This window comes from Argiope bruennichi, chromosome 4 (assembly GCF_947563725.1).
Source record: "Argiope bruennichi chromosome 4, qqArgBrue1.1, whole genome shotgun sequence".
NCBI classification, from domain to species: Eukaryota; Metazoa; Arthropoda; class Arachnida; order Araneae; family Araneidae; genus Argiope; species Argiope bruennichi.
Genome location: NC_079154.1, coordinates 8,065,683 through 8,081,273, shown reverse-complemented (window position 1 = coordinate 8,081,273; position 15,591 = coordinate 8,065,683). Strand labels below are relative to the sequence as shown.

The 15,591-nt window shown below is 31.3% G+C and overlaps 2 protein-coding genes across 11 annotated transcripts in view; one reads left to right on the top strand and one right to left on the bottom strand.

The window, feature by feature from the left end:
* LOC129965545 (uncharacterized) overlaps positions 1-2,772 on the top strand; it is a 31,773-nt gene extending 29,001 nt beyond the window's left edge. For all 3 annotated transcript variants that reach the window (XM_056079533.1, XM_056079531.1, XM_056079532.1), the window contains one exon: positions 2,360-2,772. In XM_056079533.1, the coding sequence (XP_055935508.1) occupies positions 2,360-2,523 (164 nt within the window). In that variant the 3' untranslated portion in view covers positions 2,524-2,772. The remainder of the gene's footprint in view (positions 1-2,359) is intronic.
* Positions 1-15,591, bottom strand: part of LOC129965543 (tensin-1-like) — a 474,618-nt gene that overhangs the window by 243,614 nt on the left and 215,413 nt on the right. For all 8 annotated transcript variants that reach the window (XM_056079518.1, XM_056079523.1, XM_056079519.1 and 5 more), the window contains exon 3: positions 13,424-13,461. In XM_056079518.1, the coding sequence (XP_055935493.1) occupies positions 13,424-13,461 (38 nt within the window). The remainder of the gene's footprint in view (positions 1-13,423; positions 13,462-15,591) is intronic.

Below are 15,591 nucleotides of genomic sequence, written 5' to 3'. Positions count from 1 at the left end.
TAAAAAAACCCAATTGGATCTTAATACCAATTAAAAAATACCAGAAAAAATAATATTATAAAATTAAAAGATTTGAGTTCACGTCAATATCTAAATCAAAATGGCAATAAAATGTTAAAAATAAATTAAATAATATATTTTGTCAATACTAAATAAATGTTTTAATTTTAAATTTATAACGCTGATGATTTCATAACGCATATTTTATAAAACACACGAAAATGAATGACGACAAAAAATTTTTGGAGAAGAATAAATTTAAAACAACAATGTCCTTGTAACATTCATTGTATTTGAAGAGACTTCAGAATTTCCATACGGATTATTTGTATACGATAGGAGAAATTCAACTTTACATGTATGCTTTGTGGCGCCATCTATCATTAAAAGGTAAAAACAAAAGTGTACCATAGACTATTCCAGAAAAGTATATCTAAATTATACATATTTCATCAATCTTCTTTTGATTTTTAACAATATAGTTAATAATATTTCAATTCATTTCAGATGTTTCTTGATATAATAATATATTCAGAAATTCTGAAAGTTTTTTTCTTAAGAGACACATGATACATTTTGTTGAATTTTATGTAAACAATGTACAATGTAATGCGATGATTAAATATTCATGCTTAATAAATACAACGACATTCATCAATTTATTTTCACAGAATGCTGTTCGTCACTGAAGATGATTTTATTACTTTTGAAATTCTGAACTGTTTTAAAAATCTTTGTGAAAAAAAGGAAGGGCGAACAAACCAGTTACGTTCTGTAGCAAGTTAACTATGAATATATTTCTAGACAATTTGTAGTGAACAGTCATTCAGATCCACTTATTTTAAATTGCTGCCCATTAAAATTTTATACGGGTTATTTAAGTGAGATAGAGAGGTGGATTTCATTATGGAAGGTATCGATTCGGATTATGGAAGATGTCGATGTTCAGGATACAACGAATCCAATATCTTTGCAGTTATTTTATATTTTTAAATGAAGAGGGCAACTAATGAGAACAGAAAGAATAAAAAAAGTAAGAAGAAGAGAAAAGTAAAAAGAAGAACATAGCACAGAGTGCCAATTTCATTTACTAAGTCACTGGTTGGCTTGTAATTTGCAAATATAGTTTGTAATCAAACATTAATTCCATAGAAAAGCATATGACGTTATTTATAGATTCAAATTATTATGTTCCATCATTTTTTTTAAATCAAAGCTGTTTAACTTTTTGATGTATTATTCGATTTTAGAAAAAAATGAAGCAGGAAGAAAAGAAATGTAAAACTTTTAAATAAATATTTTGAAATAATTTTTTTGTATTATTTTTCAAAATACTAAGAATGGCTCAAGCGACCGTAATTTTCATTTACAGAATATTCTTCGGTAAACTTTATTCTTAATATAAACTGCAAACTCAGTGATTTATTTCGAGTTATATATTTAGTTTCATAAACAAAAAAATATCAATTTGAATTTTTATTTAAAAATATCTATTTGAATATATTAAATCCATTTGAATGAAAACCATAGACAAAAGAAATGTCATTTTTTCTAAACAGATATCATGGAATGACGATTTTGTTTCTTTAATTACAAACTTTCATAAGCTATATAAAAATGAATTTTTGTTTATTCGTATTTTATGCGCTGCCGTACCGTTCATTCGATTGCGATAAAACTTTGCCAACTTATTGCTTGCATTTGCGCGGAGGTTATAAGCATAGTACAATTATCATACCTAAAGTGAAAAAAAAAATAGAATAAACATTATTTATAATTCTTTATATATCATTCAATTTCCATGAATGTGTTCACTGTCGAAAAGAAAATAAATATAATTCTTTCAATCATTCCCAATTAAAAAAGATAGATATTTCAAATTTCAAACGTCATTTCCAAAATAAATTCTTCAGCGGCAACAACGCGCCGGGCACCAGCTAGTGACCTATATAAAGTTGTCAAGTGTATAGTATACAAAGTAAGAAATTCAAAAATTGGAATCTGTTCTTTAAAATTGGGCATGGATTAAAATAATCTAAATCCTTGCATAATTTTTGTTGAATGAAATTCGCATAGAAAAATGAGAAATGTATGCTTAAAATACAAAAAGAAACAAAATAAACCAATAAATAAAATATCACATTCACCGTGAAAATTCAAACGCCTTAGAGCAAGCAGTTATGATATCCTTAGCATTTTCCATATCCATGTTCAATACATTTTTTAAGCAATGCCATTTAATTTATAAAATAAAACAGATACTGTGCCATCAAAAAATTTCTGCATAAAATATTAATTTTGCAGCACTCATAAATTTACAAATAAATACCTCCTTTCTTGACTTCTTTCCCTATTTCAGCTAGAGGGAGACGCAGAGCGGGCACAACATATGGAAGAGGGAAAGATACGCAAGAGGAAATTCCATCTGAGTCACAGGGATCATTCGGCATCCCGGGATCGGATGGTGATGTGACCACAAAGCGCGTCCTGAAGACGCCGTCTCGCCCGGAACTTCGTTGCTAAGCAACGGCATCAACCTGTTGCCAGCGGCCGACAAGGAACTTTTAACGACAGGAATCCAATCGGATACGGAAGCCATTAAAAAAATGTGAAGATGAGAGGACAAGCTCACCGGATTTCCAATGCCCGACAGAAGTTGAATTAAACAATAATTTGATTGTGTTGATGCGTGAGTGCTGAAGGGGGAGGAGCGATTAAAAGGGTGTGCATTAAATTGGACTGAAACTTAGGTAATTCGAACTTTTAAATCCAAATTCGTAGATATTCGAATTTTTATCTGTTCCAATTAACTTCCAATAAATATAATGAACAAATATCATCGCTAATTCGAATTTATTTCGTTAAATTCAAGCTGACAAATTCAAAAGCCATCATTAAATTGTAAAAAATATTTTTTTTAATAGTCTTTTTTAGTTAAACACGTTCGCGCCTCTTGTCTTTAGTACTTAAATGAATAATTTCCTATGATTCTTATTTCACTAGAAAATATTGCATCAAATAGGCAAGAAAAAATTTCTCACATTTCAACATTGAAAAATGAGTTGTGATGCAATATTTTAATATTCTTATTAATTGAAATTATTACTTAATTTATTGATTATTATTTTATTTATTGAATTTGACTTTTATTAATTAATTAATTATGTGCAATGCATTAAACTATCAAATATTAAAATTCTATAATTATTTTTAATTTAAAAATGGCCACTTTTCTCGCTATATTTATTTCTGTGCCCAGTTTTTCGTATTTCTATTGTTGGGTAGGTTGAATTTTTATTGGGGCGCCATAATTTATTGAATTATCCAAGTTCCAATGTTTATGAAAAAGAATATACATATATGTTTTTGAATACATAAAATTAGAATTTTGCGTATTGCTATATATGAAAAAGTTCATAAAAATAGTGAAGCACTTTACTGTATTTCAAAAAATACAATTTAAAAAAATATATATATTTATTCTGTAGGGAAGCATAATATTATGTGTGTATTGCTCATATGTAAATTTGCATGCATTTAAACGTGATGGCTCAAAAACTGAATGACATAGATAAATGAAATTTGGTATATGACCTTGTTACTAAAATTGTAAACCTGTGTTATATTTTGATCAACGAAGAGGCGCCGAAAATACATACTCTGTTTTCTCCATTATATTACAAAACACAAAATGCTCATGAGTGGGAATAAAAATATGAGCACTTACGATGTACGAGACATTACTAGAGATCCACAATTTTCACGCAATAAAGAGGGATAACACTGTTTTCAGGGTAGGTTGATGGGTTGAAGGGTGTTGACTGGCACAAAAACCATGCGACAATACTGCGTCATATATAGGGTTGGAACAGAAAGTATGGGCGAAAACCTAATTCAAGATTCAATATGTGCAATCTTTTTTCAGAGAGTTTGCGAGAAAGTTTCGACGAGACCACTCCTGCTGGTTTCATTTCATTTCTTAAAACATAAAAAAAGAAGTGTATAAAGAAATAGCATCGAATTTACATCAAAACTAGTTAAAAGTTTTTTCCTAAAAAAAATAATTATATTTTTCATTTTATTTATAAAAAAAAACAACTACTGATGAATTTTAAAGATTATATAACTTTTATAAATCACACAGTCAAAAACAACTCAATTTATCAACAATCAGTACATACGCCTATTACTCTTTGTGTGTATGCGTAAAGTAATAAATAACGCATAAATTTAAATAATTCATGATAACATAGTTCGAACAAAAGATATTTAAAAACCCTCTTTTAAAAGTAATAATATGAAAAACTTACTTTTTACTGTTATTAATCATCGTGATATGCATTCACAAGATAGAATCTAACAATACTCGTTACTTTGAAATATATCTTTTTAGAAATCTTACACAAGGATTGGTTTTTGTATTCATATGATGTGGACGTTAATGATTTTTTTCTTCTTTCGGTTGTTTTAAATTCAAAAGTATTGTTCTCAGAATAAAGAAAGGATGTAAGTTTCGAACTTCGTTTTTCACATTTAACTTCACATTCATGATAAAAACTGTAAAATATCAAATGTTATTTTTCTTGTTAGTACAGAAAAGAAAAAGAAAAAGAAAAAAAAATGTTTTTTAGCGATTTATTAAATTAGTTAATTTCTTGAGAAATCTTTTATACTGAAGTTTAAAAATGGTACTATACATGAAAAGTGCACCTTCCCAATCATCAAAACGCAATTAAGAGGGGAAAAATAACATGTCGTCACAAATGATATAAGACAACTTACATTTCGACGGTCGCCGTTAGCTTGTTACATGATTGTTATGTTATGTGACCTTAATACGTTTAGGAACTATAAACCTTTATTATGACGGGTTTACATTCGGCCAGTTATAAGACGGCCAGTAGGCAGCGCATGCGCAGAAAAATGCTGTTCGGTCGATGGCAAGTAACTGTGCCGACGGGGCAACAACATGCCGCTGAATTGTATTTTTCTCTTACTGCGCATGCGTTTGTAAAATTTAAAGGGTTTTTTTCCCCTCCCCCGTTAAGAAATTGATCACTTGTCACTGACATTTTTGGCCCTTCGTTCACTCTGAGACAAGGTTTTTTTCCCCCTCCAATTTATTTTTATATTTTTCCAAATATACGTATATTGACCTTTTTATTTTTATTTTACTGTGTTTCTTATGTAAATATCCATTGTTTTAATATGATACGCAGTGAAAAAGAAAAATTCAGGGACGTCCAAGCATGGAATGCCTAAATCAATCTTATGAAATTGTGGCTATTATAAATCAGTCCCTTTCTGCGCATGCGCAGGCTACTGGCCGAATGTAAATCCGTCATAATAAAGGTTTATAGTTCTTAAACGTATTAAGGTCACATAACATAACAATCATGTAACAAGCTAACGGCGACCGTCGAAATGTAAGTTGTCTTATATCATTTGTGACGTCATGTTATTTTTCCCCTCTTAACTACTAATTGACTAACATTATGAAACTACTAATTGAGATTTCCGGAAATAAAATTTCAGATATCTAGATAGAATTTTAAACAATCCAGCTATATTTTGGCAAAAAAAAAGTTATACGACTAAAATGTGAAAGATTTAATTCAGAGCTATATTCCTTGTATAATGTAAGACAGAAAGAAAAATTCTTCAGAAGCGAATTTGTTTCAATGCTAAATTTTCTATGTCTGTACTTTTCATTTGCAATTATAATTTTATTCAAAATCTGCAGAGGTAACTCGTTCTTTAGGACTAGAAAGCTATTGCACTCTGCATAATTTCTTCAACATGCTTATTTATTTATTTTGTACTATTAGTCTATATTCCCTTCAGTGAAATTTAGATGATTTCATGGAATTAAATATGCTTTTAAATCACACTGTACGAACATAACTTGTTTGCGAAAATTTCTGTCAGTCTACGACAACGTAACTCATATAGAACGAATGCCCGAGTCTGTATTTCCACTGAAGCCCAGAAATGTTCGAATAAATTATTAATTACTGGAGCTGTAAAGCATGGCAGTCTATCTGAAATCACCAATGAACGAGAGATTTAGATCAGAAGCTGTTATAAGATTAAAAAGTCAAGCCAAATTTTTTCTGCAATTTAAGCAAGGAAAATAAAGTTATATTAAGTTGTCTTCTCTCATTTTGTTTTGATGGGAGGAGCAGCGGTGGCCTGGAAGTAAGGTCTCGTCTTCGGAACCGGAAGGGTTTCAGGTTCGAGACCTTATTCCACCGAAAAACCGTCGCGCGCGGGTCTGGTGCATCCGTCGGGGCCAAATGTTCTGCCACTGGTATGGTGTGGAAGTTTGAAGAGGGGTGGTGCCAGATCTGGTGTCTCCCTCGATATCCGACAGTGGTTCAGAATTATAACGTCCGTCCTAAAATAGCCGGAGTGTTGCTTTAAAAACGGGATGTTAATATAACTAAACTAATCTTTTTTTTATCGATTTTAATGTGGTATAAGTTAATTATTACTATTTAAATAAAAATTAATATTGTATATGTTTTTGAAAACATAGTATTTATTCACTTTTTTATTTACTTGAGAGAAGGGGAACTATTTCTTATGGTAATCGGGATCAGAAAATACTAACGGTGGTGAAGTATTAAAGAATATATGGATAAATATAATTGTTCTCTTCACAAAAATATTGAATATGTAATAATATTAGATGTATTACTTTGCGTCCATGGTTTTTTTTTTTATAGTTTGCTACAACGATAAGTGCTGATCAAAATAAACAGCTCAAAAATGTCACGCTTGGACATCTGTCAATGTAACGACAACTCCACATTAGAGAATATGTATTTGCATCTTAAATTTATTCTCGATCGAAGATATTCGTTTTCGAGCCATTTCTGGTCATTTGCAGGAAGCTTTGATTTTCTGCTTTCATTTGAAGAAAATAGTGGCTGATGCTCATCGAATGCTCTCAAGTACTTACGGTGAATCTGCTCTGAATGATTTTTTTAAAAATTTTAATTATATTAACGTCTCGTATTTTAAAGCAATACTAGAGCTATTTTGGGACAGACCTTGTAATTCTGAACCACAGTCAGATGACGAGGATTACACCTGAGTTCGCACCCCCTCCCCCTTCAAACTTCCGCACCACACCAGTGATAGAACATTTGGCCCTGACGGATTTAGCATGCACCAGACCCAATTACAACGGTTCTTCGGCAGAATCGGATTTCGAACCTGAATCCCTCCAGTTCCGAGGCCGAGACATTCTCACCAGGCTACCACGACCTGTTATGAGTGAAAGAACTTGTGATTGGTTTAAATGCTTCAAATCAAATGTGTATGGCTACAAGGCTATGTTCTAAATTTGGTGGGACCAGCTTGGTATCATAAATCAAGGGAAATCACAGAGAATCGGTATCGAATGCAATTGATGCGCTTGAGCCCAGTATTGAAGGAGAAACGGAGATAGTACCAAGGAAGAAAATATAAAGTTATCCTCCAGAATGACAATGTTCGATCACTAAAATGGGGAGGGGGGGGGTCTCATCATACCCGCCATATTCTCCAGACATTGCTTCTTCGGACTACTGTTTGTTTTGATAGATGGCACATGCTTGACTGATCAGCATTTCCACTCTCATGAAGAAGTCCAAAAATGGATTGATTTGGGGATCGCTTCAAAAGAAGCATTGTTTTTTTTTCAGGATAGTACCCAACAAATGCTAAAAAGATGGGGGAAATATAAAGCTAGCGAACCATAATACATTGAATCATAAATAAGTAATCACTTTTCAGAATAAATCCTCAAATGTTGAGAAAAAATGGTGGAAGCAAGTTGCGCATCTAATATAATGATTGAACAATAAAAAAGATCTAACATATTCCTTTTCACAATAAAGCAAATCGTACTAGCACGCTTTTATTTGAAAGGGAAACCCCTAAAAATGCCATAAAAACAAGCGGGAATCGTACACAGATCATGCCAGCAACATCTGCCATTAGCGAAGTGGATGATTCGGTCGGTATTGACTTACTGAAAGCACTCGCGCCGTGGTCAACTTCCGCATCCCTGCGCATACATCAGTGCAAGTTAACAGGAAAAAGAACCTTGACTTAGTCGGCGACGATTGAGAGATTGCGGTTCCAGCCAGCAGAAAACGAACGGTATGCAAATATAAACACTGATGAGGATGTGCAGGTGCTTTTTCCTGAAAGTATTGCATAAGGTAATTCGGCAACAGTTTTTGTCAGAAAGTGAAGGAAAACACTATCTAGGTCAACTAGGTGGATTTTCGGAAGGATTCTTCGGATACTTTTCAAGGAACAAATCTGGGGGGTTATTTTTATCATCAAGAAAAGGAAGATATTTGGGTTGATATTTAAAGCTTTATGCTTCCGAAGAAGATTTTCTTTTTTGTGTCTGAAGTAATGCAATTGTTTCGGCAGAAAATGGAAAGACCAAACGCTTTTGAGTAAGTCGTGTTTAACAGTTTTCATCACAATCATCCAAACATTTAGAAATAAATGCATTTTTCCAGGCAATTTAAGCAATCTTTGTTCGCCAAGAATAAAATATCTAAAGCAGACAAGCTTTTGATGATATTGTAACATTCTTTCCAGCATGAAATGTAATCTATAAACAGAATAATATGTTTTTAAAGAAGTAAGAATTAGAAAAAAACGAAAAGCATGAAAATTGTTTCTTATATCCTTTCTTAACTAAAAATTTGTTGTAAATATTTAGCAAGGCTAATAAAATATGATCAAGATTGCTTAATCCCTTGACTTACGAAGTTATCGAAACTCTCGGTTAAATAGTACGCTATATTTATTGCTATCTGAATTCGATGATTAGTGATATTTGCTATTTTTGATTAAGTGTAACCTTCTATGTAATTACAAAATTAAATATAAAAAATTCTGCAGATTAATGCATGGCTAAGACACGTCATCGTATGTTTAAGGGTTGAAATTCTCATCTTCTTAACTAGGGGCAGTGATCTCCTCGAAGCTTTTTCGCATATTCCTTAATGCAGGGAATATCCACCTCTTCTGCACAATAAAAGACGTGGACATTTAGTAAGGCCGTGAACACCACGCCTGCTCAATTTTTTATTTTCAGAATCCCACAAATGAGAGCTTTATAGTTATTAGTGCAATGAAAAAACTTAAATATGTATTTAAAACGCCTTATTGCCGATCGATCGAAACATAAGCTTGACACAACGTTGCAATTTTAGTAACAAAATCCGCATGAAAATTCCTTTCTCTAAGTCATTGTATTTTCGAGTTCTCGCAGTTACACGCGCTGTAAATGAATATATAGACAGACGGTCAAGCCTTTGACGGAATTTGATTCAAAATGATTCCATCTACAATGAGTGCCAAATTTTATTCATCTACATTCTCATGCTTTAGAGTTACTACACACATAAACAGACAAATTTTTCAGAACCGATTTTATTTTGGCAGATGTAGACACATTTGATGCAAAAACTACACACCAGATTGAATCTGCGTACCTCAACGCATTTTTGAATAACCGTATTTACAGATAGATATAATTCCAAAACTCTGTTTTCCCAGCGCATAAAAATGGGAAATTTAAAAATTTGTAAAATCTCACTATCAGATTTTGTTGAGGATTATAACACTTTCTCTTAGTATATTTCATATATGAGATTTTTTTTCTTAAGTTTATTTAATTTTTAAAACTATTTCATTCGGGAATTTCATAAAATCATAATTATTTGCAATGTATATAAATATAGGAAGTGGCTTCAAACACGAGACGACACAAAGATAAAAATAGAAGAAATAAAACAGCGCTGTGCAAACACATCCGAAAGTAAACGCGCAGATTATGCAAACGATTACTTTTAAAAGTTGGCGAGTTTGCTCAGCAGTTTCACACGCCTTGGGGAAACAGATGTTTGGACAAAAGATAATGCGCAGGTGGACTGAAAATGCACGCCATCGAAAAAAGGAATTTCCTACTAATTTAGAGGAGGGGAAAAAATAAGAAAATAAAATTCAGAAATCAGTAGATTTGATCCCAAAAATATAGAAAAAGATTACCAATTAATACTTTATTCTCAGTTCTCAATGTACTTCTCTGCAAATGCCATATTTTCAACTTAGAACAAATCTTGTTAGCCGCGTTTTCTCTAAAAACTGAACCAAGGTGCATGGCGTACATTGAAATCATAAGGAATGAATTAAATGTTAATAACCACTAATATAGATAAATTCGAAACATTAAAATAATTTCACACCGTGAATTGAAAGATGTTTCCAAATTTGAAGGAGAATGTTCATAAAATTCAAACTTTCGAGTTTCACCAAATTTTGTTTACAAAAAATGATATAATCGATTCATTACATATGAACATGAGAGTTACGTTTATTAATGAAATGTCCCACGGGAGTGGGTACCTCGTAATTGAGAATGAGAAACTTCCGGTATGATGGTTGATCTCGCCACCCCTGTGGGTACACGAAAAGTTGGTTGTCTGCTTCTCCTATCGATAACGAGACGTACTTCCTTAGGGAAGGGTTGTACCGAGGCCGGTAATTGCCTTTATGACTCAACCACAGTTCCCACCAGTGTTGCTGTTGCGGCGGTCCGGTCATTCAAGTTTTTCCGAGTGCCTTCCGCCGGGTCGGAAGAGTCAGTTTGTGATTTGAGATTATCAATAGAACACACACACCTTCTAAAATTAAAAAATTCTGAAGTTTGAAAATATTTGAAGTCTGAAATCACTTCTTCAAATTCAATTTCATGACTTCAAACTTTTTACGTTTGAAGTTTTTCAAACATTTTATGTGTTTTTATATCAGATGAAATTCTGCATAAAAGCTATGGAATAAAAATATTTTAATAAGAAGAAGGTAAAAAGTTTTATCTTTTTAGAAAGAAAAAAAAATTGAATTGGTTTATTATATTTTCTAGAACCCAAAATTTAATCTTAGATCATTCATAATTCCTATGAATTCATTTAATTTATTTCGAAGTTTCAAATAATTTTTAAAAAAAAATAAATGAATTGCTTCAGTTTAGAAACGATCTGTTTCTAAAATAGAGAATATTCAATTTTTTATAAACAAACAATCGAGCAACTATATATCAAGAAGAAAAATAATTTATGAATCCTTAAATATTATTTAAATAATCTAATATATAAAATTCTCGTGTCACAGTTTTCGTTGCCATACTCCTCCGAAACGGCTTGACCGATTTTGATGAAATTTTTTGTGCTTATCCGGTATCTATGAGAATCGGACAACATATATTTTTCATCCCCCTAAATGTTAGGGGTAGTCAATTATTAATTAAAAACTAACTTTCCCGCCAAAAAAATCTTCCATTTTCCCCACCGCCAACTTTTCCGCCAAAAAAATCTTTGATTTTCCCCAACGCCAAATGATTTAGGCTTTAGTTCTTTTTTTCTCCCAACAGTAATGAGGCTAGGGTTAAGATTTTTCGGCGGATTATTTCAAACGATTCTGTTTATTTTCTTAATGTTTTATGCATTTAAAATGAAACATTGTTAATGAATCCATGTTTCAGATTCATTCTGAAGTACTTTTGAATTAAAATAGCACAGAATAAAGGAAATTAAAAATGTCTAATCTTCATAGCGTTACCCCAACTGGCGTAGAAAAATTCACGCATTTGCGTTACGTAAAAGGCGAAGAAAATTCACGCATGCGCACAGTGTACTGATCGTTGGCATGGCAACCATTATCAACGGACGATTTAAATTACTTTTAGGTTAGTTGTATGCTTTTGTAAGTAAATTGTATTTATGTTAGTTATATATTTTTTGTATATGCTTATAGTTTTAAGTACATCGTTTTTTAAGTAGTTTATTTTAACCTGTTTACAATGATTTAAATTATTTTTAGGTTAGTTGCATGCTTTTGTAATTAAATTGTATTTATGTTAGTTATATATATATATTTTATATATGCTTATAGTTTTAAGTACGTCGTTTTTTAAGTAGTTTTTTTTAACCTGTTTTCAATGATTTAAATTATTTTTAGGTTAGTTGCATGCTTTTGTAATTAAATTGTATTTATGTTAATTATATATATTTTTTATATATGCTTATAGTTTCAAGTACATCGTTTTTTAAGTAGTTTTTTTAAATCTGTTTTCGACAGATTATTTTAAACGATTCATTTTATTTTCTGAGTGTTTGATGCATTTAAAATGAAACATTGTTAATGAATCGATCCATTCATGATGAATCTGAGAAAATTTTGTTGACAAATTCTTGAGATATTACATAAATTAAGAAAGATATTCTTTAGTGCCCATAAAGTTTAAACGCTCAGTGACTCTATTATCAGTAATCATATTATTAAAAAAAAATGCTTTGTTTCAGTAAAAAAATATTATTATATTAATTGCAGATTAATCCTTTACACTTTAATTTAAAGCATAAATTCTACGAGGGGTAACAGAAAATTAGAGAGATACATATCACGTTATGACTGAAGGCCTTTATAATATTATGAGTGAATTATATGACTATCAAAATTTGAAGTTTTAAAATATTTTGCTGAAGAATCTATTAAAGTTGGAATTGCATAAAATATTTAATTATTAAAATTTTAACGAACACTAAGATTGGCGAACCGGCTGGTCGCCAAAGGCGGCTAGTATTAATATATAAAAAAATGAAATATTTAGGAAATATTATAATAAAGAAGATAATTAAATATCTTCGTAAAATATTCCAAACAACAGATCCACAGTTTTTAACTTTTCGAAAATATCCTTCGATTTACAAAACTAATAATTTTTACTAAGATAAACATTGAAAACTATCTGAGAACGAAAATTACCTGAATTTATTTAATGATGTTTGTACCAAATGTAGACAAATTTAAAGTCATACAGACATCCAAATGTTTAAATGGTAATGAACAATAATTTCCGCTTAAAATAAGTTATTTATAAATATTTTTCTAATATGAAAATATCTTTATCTGCAATCTATTTAAGATATTTTCAAAGTCAATTAATTTTATCCTTTTATCTAATTTATATTATCTTTCTCAAAGCAAGTTTTCTTAAAATTAAGTTATTATTATTTCCGTAAACAGAGGAACATTATCTAAAAGCCATATTACACAAATAAATTAACATTAAAAAATATAAACAAAATGTGAGGATAACAACATAATTTGTCTAAATGTAAAAGATTATTTTTAGGTTTAAAAAACTTAATTTTTAAATCTAAATTTTAACTAAAACAAAATCTCTAAAAGATTCGAATAAATAAAATATGAAAGATATTCACTCGCGATCACAATTAACTAAAATATTAAAGATATTCATTCACAATTACACTTATTATAGAAATGGGTCATTTAAATATAATCCCAGTAAATCATAAATACACATTAAAAATCAATAAAACCCTACCTTCATCTCGCATTCCTTGTGACAAGCAACTTTACAACCTGAAAGAAAAAAAAACAATATGTTAAAAGGTACGTATCATGAACAAATAATATAAGAAAAATCTAATAATAATTACGTTAACAATAAATACAAATAATTTCTACTTTTTGTAATAATATTCCCAACAAAAATAGCAGCGGAACAGATCTTAAATAAAAAGAATAAAACGCAATTCTCGATTTTTATAAAAATAACTGATAAAACTCTACAAGTTTGCTGCCAAGCGATGGAGGGGCCGCGGTGGCATGGTGGTAAGGACTCGGCTTCGGAACCGGAGGGCCTCAAGTTCGGGATCTGATTCCACCGAAGAACCGTCGTGTAAGCGGGCCTGATGCACGCCAAATCCGTTGGGACCAAACGTCCTCCCGCCTGGCGTGGATCAGGTGTTGCCCTCGTCATCTGACCGCGGTTTAAAATTACGAGGTCCCAACCAAAATAGCCCTAGCATTACTTTAAAATGGGACGTCAATATAATTAAACTAAGCCAAGTAATAGGGGATTACCCGCTGGACAATTGCCCTGGGCTGGTGGATGGAGGGAATTATAAATAGATTTCCCAGTATGAGAGTTGTGTGCTTCGCAATGTAGCAAAAGAAATATAATATGCCTTTTAAACATCTTGTTGACGATTGACTGAAGCCAAATTTGATACATACATAACTACAAATTTTAATAACAGGCTGACATATCAAATTTAATTTATTTAAGTCGTTGCATCTTTGAGTTGCCACGTTTATATGCATGCGAATTATCGGGCAAAAAGACCGTATGCCTGTGGATAGATTTTATTTAAAATTTGTTAAGAATTTGCAGTTTAAGAACTTCGAGTGTGTACTATACTTCATTTTTACATTATAAATTTCATTTATCATTGTGTTCTTGAATTTCATGAATTCATATGCATACGAAAATACAAAACGACAGATGGTCAACCCCAGACTGATTGCATCCAAATTTTAATACAGATTACTATTCTTATGATAAAATTACATGATAGATTTTATTTATCAATCTATTTAATTTTCCCGTTATGTTCATATGGAAGGGGTGGGGATAGACAGATTGCCTGCTGATGTATTTAATCTAGGCAGTTTGTTTTTTGAGCATAATGCAAAAGCAATGCAATGCCAGTTTCATGCCATTTGATACATTTTTTTAAAAATTCATTTTGTCCACAGACAGACATTATTTCAAAAATGTGATTTCCAAACTCAGGAAGTTATGAAACGAGCAGATTCGTTAAAATTTGAAAGTCGAATTATTTTCCGATTGAGATATTTTCTCTACGTATACTTTGTACTCGAAAAGATAGAAATTGAACCTTTAATAAATTTTTGTTGTAAGGGGAAATAATTATTTCAGAATATTGATTTTCTTTCTTTAATTAGAGGATTAATTACTGAAGTCCAAAGCTTGCTCATGTCCTTGTGAAAACCATAGAAGGAAAAACATGACTCTATGCTACTATCTGATTATTTTTAATTACCGCAAGAAAGTGTTTTTTTAAGTCAGTGAGTTTTATCTTGTCTCATACACCGATATGTTTAAGAATTCATATCTCGCCGAAGTCTCATCCATTACAGCTGTAACAAGGCACTGAAATACTCGGAGGGTGGCATCTTAATTACTATGATTTTATGCGCGAACATCACATATTACATTTATTTATTCTGCCCCGATTATAAGCTGAAGCTCTTTCATTTTTCATGTGTGATCAGATAAAAGGCTTGGTAGGAAAATAGGATAAGATTTGGAAGCGCACACACGTGAAGAAATAACTTACCTGTAATAAATTAATAACGACAAGCACAAACAGTCGAATTAGCCTGAAGTTTTCTTTTTAAACAAAAACGTGGAACACATTTTCACTTCCTTGTATGCGAAGAACAAAAAGAAAAAATGGCAAAACCGCAGCCTCGAGATATTGATTAATTTTCATGTTCTAGAGAGACTCCGAAAAAAATATTTTTGAAATTACGCTGGTCTGTCTGACAATCTGTGCTCACAATAATTCAAAAACGGAACACAAGAAATAAATGAATAATGATTTGCAGATTATGAATTTTTGGAAAATTTTAGCCGAACTCCGTTTATAAGAAATCTGTTTGACTATCCGTGTAAATGTGAAT